Here is a 6,968-nt window from a genome sequence, read left to right as displayed (position 1 = left end):
ACATTTCAGCGACGCCGCGTCCCGGCGCGGATCCTCACGCACGCGCCGCTGGCCGTGTGCGGGGCCTCTCCGTGCTGGTCCCGCCGTGCCCGCTGCTGTCCCTCCGCAGCTCCCACTGGTCGCAGGGCCGGTGCTCCGGCGAGCCTGCTGCCGCCACCTCCCATCCACGCGCTGGGGGGCTCCCGGCGCGCCCGTACCGCCTGTCCCCCCCCACCTCCGGCCGTCAGGCCGTCAGCCTGTCAGCCTCTGCAGAGGGGCGGAGCGCGCCCCTCTGGCCCCCCAAAGCGCTGTCTCTCCCGGTTCATCGTGTCTTCTCCTCGCTGCTGCTCCTCAGTGTCCGCTGACCCAGGGAGCTGCTCGCCGGGGGCCGTCCCCAGGCGTTCTGGACAGTGGGGTGGTGACGCGGGCACCCTGCTCTGGAGCCGTGCCTCGCCCAGCTCGCAGCCTCCCGCGTGGCTGGCGTGGGGATGGTGCCCGCGTGCTCCATGAGCTTTGGGGGGTCCATGCCCAGCGTCCACCCCGGTGCCCTCTAAAGGGGTCCGTGACTCACTGATGGAGGCGGGTGGCAGGTTTAAGTCGCGGGGCACTTGGTGTGGGCACCGGCTCAGTCTGACTCTGAGGCCACGGTGGACGCAGGACCATCGGCAGATCAGTCACCGGGAAGTCGCTGTCTCCACACAGAACCACTGGCCTCACGTGGTGGCCCCGACGTGGTCACGGCCGTCGTGGCTGCTGATGGTCCACCGGGGAAATGAGGCAGTCCTGCCTTTTCTGAAAACCTTCTGGAAAATTCCGTCTTGGACCATCCTCAGGCAGCCGCTGTGCCATGTCCCATGTGTCCTGCGCTCAGGACGCTGAGGACAGACGTCAATCCCCTCCATCTCCTCCGACCACTCTCCTTCCCTTTTCTCTGCCCCAACTTTAAAAATCTTGAAAAAGAGACTCCGCAGCCCTCAGAACCAGCCATCCGTGTGGGGTGACAGGGAGTAACTGGGATGGCCTCACATTCCTGGGCTCTGGCGGACAGGCCTGGACTTGGGGCGCAGTGACCCTCGGGCTTGAGAGTGGGCGGGGCGGATCTGAGCTGCGGCTGCTGTCGGGGAGGCAGGGGGCCTGGGCGGGGGACGTGCCAGCGCCCACCGGCTTCCTCCTGCAGCTCGTGCCTGTGACGCGGGTCCTTCCGGGGAGTCTGGAGTGTGCGGAAGAAGCGTAAGCAGGTCACCTGGGAGCACAGAGGTGAAGGAGACCCTGACCTGCCGTCCCCTCAGTCTGCCGAGCACGGTGACCAGAGGAGTCTCAGGACAGCTGCTGCCCCTCATCGAGGGTCACGGTCACTGTCAGCTTCCCTCCAGCACCGCAGGCAGGAAACTGCTTCCCCAAGGCCACCCGGCTGGTGGCGGAGCCAGGAGGGGTGGAGTGGGGCGGGGCGGGCTGCGTGTGTCCAGAGCACAGAGCACTGGTGACCCCACGCCACGGTGCCCGTGAGTCTGATTCACTTCAGGTGCTGGCGGCTGGGTGGCTAAAGGGGCTGAGGCCATCGGCATGGTGGCAGGTGGCCTCTCACGAGGGGACGGGCAGACGTGTGCCACCCCAGGAAGTGCTTCTCCTCAGAGCTTCAGCCGCCGTGACTACAGAGGACGAACCTCGCACCCTGTGGGGAGGGGTCCCCACCAGCACAGACTCGGTGTCTTTTTAAAAGCCAAGAGAGCGAGAATCTTAATTTTATAAATTATTACAAGGAGTTTAATCTTTATCCCCAAATCGGCTTGCGTTTGAAGCTTTCTGATGTGGGTTTTGCTGTGATCTGCAATTTAAGACAATGTATAAAGAAGTAATAACAAAAAACGTTTAAAAATCAATAATAGACAATTATCCAAAGCCACTTACCAAAATACTCATTGAGAAAAGCGAGCGAGGCCACGTAGCAGCCCAGGCTGAGGAACTCGGCCAGGACCATGAGCCAGTGCCACGTCCTGATGGTCAGAGCCACCATCAGCAGCTCGGTGAGGATCAGGGCCGTGAACGAGATGGCTACCACGTGGACAAATTCAGACTCGAAAAGCACCAGGGCCCCGTACATGAGGATGCCGCCTGCAAAACAGCGAGGGTGAGGACAGTGTGGCTCTTTACGTGACAACTTTTTCTGTTTGGACTGGAAATTAAACACTATGGAAGCCAGCTAGGAGGAAGAGGTCATGGAAATAGCTGACGGATGCTGGGCCCGTCACGGACAGGGTCACGTACACACCCACGCCAAGGTTAATGACTTAAACGCTGGATTAAGAACAAAATTAGACGTGGCGCTAGGTCGGGCAGAAACACCATGCAGAGGCTTACACACTTGTTACTACTGGGAGCAGAGGCCGGGCCTCCGTGTCCATCTGTCATGTCATGCGTGATGTACCGGGCCGTTTGTCAGCTACATTTTGGACAATCTCTCGTTTGTCTGCAATGACCTCTGACCACATAGCTCAGATTCTCAGAGCCTCGCCATCACTCCGGGAAAGAAAGTCATTGTGTGGGCACATGACACAGTACATGCTTGTTAAGGTTTTTCTGGCTTAATATTTAATTTAAAATGGGTCAGTTTTTAGGTGACATTCATCGGTTTAAAAAAATACCAACCCACCTGGCTTGCGAAGAGGTCTGAAGACCCGCTGCTGGGACACCCGTTTACGAGACAAACAGGAGCGGTCGCTAACTGCCGATGTGACAGCGAGCGCTTGGGAACGGGCTGGGAGGCGAGCCAGCACCGCGGGCTGCACGGGAGACCCCGCGCACAGGAGTACTGGGCCGCTTACCTTGGTACACGCTGATCAAAACCCAGACGAGGAAGGTCTTGAAGGACAAGGATCTGCCCTGGGGACAGCGGAGAGCTTCGTTAGCAGCCATGTTTCAAGCGCCTCGGCCAGTGACTCCCAAAGACCCCAGGTCCCCGAGCCCAGCCACTGACGCAACCGCTGTCCTGCCTGTGTGCCCCACGGGCACACGCACAGAGAACAGGTGTGCGGTTCTCTTCTGGTTTGACCTTTGCTGACCTTTATGCCACAATATGTCCCTTGGCTTCCTAGGGACCCCAGAGTCTGTCAACAAACACTTGATTGCACTAGGGGATGAAGACTTTCTTTGTGGTAAAAATAACTTCCCTTTCCTTCTTTATTTCTGGGGAATAAATATTCCTGTGTTTACTCTCTAGTTTCTTCAGATGAAACAGGGCGGTCTACCGCGGCAAGGCCAGAGTTTATCACCCCTCGGCCCTCTCCCGAGGACGTCACGTGAACCAGTCCAACACAGACAGACAGTTTTCCGTGCGGTGACCTTCACTCTTAAACCTAGCCGGGTTATCGGGGATGCTGGGGGCTGGCGCTGACCGCTCCCGGACATCCACACTGAGGAGGACTAGTCCTCAGGAGGCCACGCTGACTGTCAGTGGCAAGGGGTGGTGGGTACAGGCGACGTGCGTCAGATGAGGTCGAGCGAACGCAGGGCGTCAGGACCAAGCCCCAGTGAGACCGGCCGAGCGTCTTGTCGTGCAGAATGTTTGCTTGTCCCCACGTTGGCATCTGTTTCTCACAGTGTGGCACCTTGGTGACAAAGAGCAGACGTATCTCCCCTTACAGACGAAGAAGCACGAGAAGTCTGGCGATTTCCTCAAGTTCACCCGCCGGCTACGGCTGCTGGCGGGGTGGGGGGGTGACCAGAGCTGGAAGCTCTGCCTGAGGCGCAGCTCCCACGGGGCTTCTCAGAGTGACTGCAGACGGGGGGCTCGGAGTGGACGCCACAGGGAACGTGACACGAGGGACGTGTCACACCACACCCCGGGAAGAGTCTAGGTGTGGGTCCCGCCTGCCTAGAGCCCACTGACACCCGTCCAGGACAAGCACGGCCGCCTCGGCGCCTCGACCAGCTGGTGTCAGTCTGTGGAAATATTGCCTGAGCCTGAGCCTGAGCCTCACTGCACGTAAGTGCGACAGTGAGAGTCACACGCATCACAGTCTGTTAAAGGGCGATGTTGGTTTTTAAAAGGCAGAGAATGTAAACGTTTTTGTATTTTACACAGGTCTGTTTAGTACCTGTGTCGCATGTGCATGCCTCACTGGGTACACGAGTGGGTGCTGGTTGGGTCGTTAGTCATAAAACTCATTTGTAATTAAGTACGTGGCTAATGTTATTTAAATATTTTAACAGAAAATTTAACTTTAATTTTCTGATGTAAAAGAGATTGACTTCGTCGCCACGTTTGCTGACATCTACCTGATATCACGCCTGTGACACGACTATCCCATTATAAAGTGAAGACAAACCGGAGCGTTGGTGCCATTTCCGTGTGAGGAGCTGCAAATTGTCAAGCACTGTGTGCTGACGACAGCATGTCACGCGTGCTCCAGGTCGAAGGTTTTGGGCACAAACTATCAATAAAACGGGTAGCTGGAGAAAAACTGAAAGTGCAGGCACGAACCACTTGCCCTGGGCGTGATGACCGTGGACGGTTCCACGCTTCGGCTCTGAGACAAACGAGACCTCCGCCTGGAGGCCCAGCCGCTGTCCTGGGGCCACGCGCCCGGAGGGAGGATGCGCACGGGGCGCTTCCACAAAGCACTGCGTGGGTGAGGCGTGCTGGCCTCGGTCTTGGGGTGCGGTCCAGCACTGCTGCTGCTCGCTCTGGTCCAGCCTGGTCCTTGGGAGTGCGTTTGGGGTGACGCCTGTGCCGTCTGGACGTGTGGCCCTCGATACGGGCTGGCGTGAGCACGTCCCGCTTCTGGCACGTGGGCAGCTCCCAGGCGACGGGCCGGCTGCACTTCCTTCTGCCGCTGTCCCCACCCTGCACGGCCGTGCCCGCACCTCCAGGCCAAACCTCCACCTCCCACAGGGAGACCCTGGCGCCGGGCAGCCACGTGCCACCTGGTTCGGCCCTCGCCCACTACGGTTCTTCCGAGTTCACCAGCTGCCGTCCAGGGCGGCTATGGGCTCCTTCCGTCTCCAGCCTCACCACAGACTCGGGGTCAGATGCTTCTTCCCAAAGTGGCTTAGGATGGCTCCTGCCCTCCCCGGCCCTCTCCCAGCCCAGAGTGGCTGTGACTCATCTTTCGTGTGGTCAGATCTATCACAGTCTGTGTTCCATCCATGCTGGGCACACTGGTCTGACAATGTAGTCACGTGGCCACTGTGGTGCCAGACCCGCAGTTCCTCTCCCCACAGCCACCTCCAGCTGCCCCTCCTCGGCCGCCCCTCCCGCTGCAGGCCCTGGGCAACCGCTGAGCTGCTCTCCATCTCAGAGTGTCAGGTGAATGGGGGTCACGGACGCGTCTGAGTCTGGCTTCTGTGTGGCGATGTGCGGCTCAGACTCGTCCGTGCTGAGCTGCCGGTTTTCCTCCTCATGCTGGAGTGTCCCTCCACGTGGCTGCATGGCCACTGGTTGGTCCCAGTTTGGGCAACCATGACAACGGTGTCACAGACCTGTGTACACATTCTGTGTGAACACAGGTCTTCTCGTGGGCAGATGCCTGGGGCCAGGACTGCTGAGTCAGAAGCAAAGGGCATGTCTGACTTCGCAAAACCACCAAACTGCCCCCGAGGGCTGTGCGCCACTCTGGGGGCCCCTGCTGTCCCCGCCATCACTGTCTGGTGACGCTGGTGTCTCAGATGTTTGCCACTCTCAACTGTGGTCGTGGCGGTGCAAGGCTTTCATCTTCGGTTCCCCGATGACGGTGACGTGAGCATTCTCACGTGCTCGCTGGACAGCCATCGTCACCAGCGTGGCATCTGTCCAGGTCTTCCGTCCATTTAGAAACCTGGGGTGTTTTCGAGTTTTGAGGGTTCTCTGTCTTTTCTGGGTACAAGTCCTTCATCAGAAGTGTGACTTCCACACGTTTTCTATCAGCCTGAAGTTTGTCTTCATACTGTCTCGACAGTGCCAGTCACAGGACATAAGTTTCTAATTATGACCAAGTCCTGTTTATCATTTTTTCCCCTCTATGAATCATGCTTCTGACCCAGTATCTAAACTTTGCGCAGCCCAGGGCCGTGCACGCTTCCTTCTGGACGGCCTGTGGCTGTGCGAGGTCACGACCCCTCGCGGGGGTTTCTGTGGCAGGCGTGTGGCGTGGCTGGGCGTCCATCTTTGCCTGTGCGTGACCCGCTGTGGGAGCGCTGTCTGCCAGCGAGGCGATCCTCCCTGCACTGGACTTCCTGCCGTCTGCGGAGACCAGCTGGGGTGCCTGGCCTCGTCCTCGGCCTTCGAGCCCAGCCCGCTGGCCTCTGTGTCACCCCCGCCGCCCCTCACGCTGCCTCGACCACTGTCTCGCGGGAAGCCTTCCGACTTCATGCTTCTTTCTCAAAATGGGTTTGGGATTCCACCCCTGTGACTTCCCATATGGATTCTGGAATCGGCTGATTGAGACCATCAATACTGAGTCTTCCAACCACATTTGTTCACACCTTCTGGAAATTTCTTCATCAGTGTTCTTTATCAACATATGCGTCCTACACATCTTGTTAGGGTGATGCCAAAGTATTTCACTTTTTTATGACATCGGGACGTTTTCAAACGTTTTCCAGACGTCGACCGTTCGCTGCTGGCGCAGACTGAAGAGACTAAAGACGCTTTCCCTCGGGCCTGCGCCCTTACTACACCTGGGGGCTTTCTACGCAGACAACTGTGGCATCGGCAGAGACGTTTTATTTCTTGCTTCTTCATTTCTCCATCTTTAATTCCATTTTCTTGCCTTGTTACTATTACATAAGGACACAAACACACGTGTTAAATGCCAAGACCACTCGCTTTGAGAACCTTCACCGGGAAATAAAACACAGTGAAGCGGCCCTAACCGTGTGCTGGGCATGTTATACTCGATGCCTTGACCACTGACACAACTACAACCCGCTCTGTTGTCAGCTGTCACCACGGTGTGGGACTACGGACCGGACATCCTGCTCCCAGCTCCCAGCCCGGGACGTGGCGGCGCCAC

General features: G+C 58.1%; 1 protein-coding gene across 1 annotated transcript in view; it reads right to left on the bottom strand.

Annotated features, from left to right (window-relative positions):
• The window catches only part of LOC105303019 (probable phospholipid-transporting ATPase IIB), a 171,392-nt gene that overhangs the window by 3,309 nt on the left and 161,115 nt on the right, over window positions 1–6,968 (bottom strand). Inside the window, exons 21-22 of the mRNA XM_023521125.1 lie at window positions 2,802–2,895; window positions 1,888–2,091 (exon numbers count right to left, since the gene is read on the bottom strand). Of these exons, the coding sequence (XP_023376893.1) occupies window positions 1,888–2,091; window positions 2,802–2,895 (298 nt within the window). The remainder of the gene's footprint in view (window positions 1–1,887; window positions 2,092–2,801; window positions 2,896–6,968) is intronic.

The sequence above is a fragment of the Pteropus vampyrus genome, unplaced genomic scaffold (assembly GCF_000151845.1).
Source record: "Pteropus vampyrus isolate Shadow unplaced genomic scaffold, Pvam_2.0 Scaffold295, whole genome shotgun sequence".
Taxonomy (NCBI): domain Eukaryota; kingdom Metazoa; phylum Chordata; class Mammalia; order Chiroptera; family Pteropodidae; genus Pteropus; species Pteropus vampyrus.
Note: the sequence above shows the minus strand (reverse complement) of the source record. Positions and strands in the feature narration are given on the sequence as shown.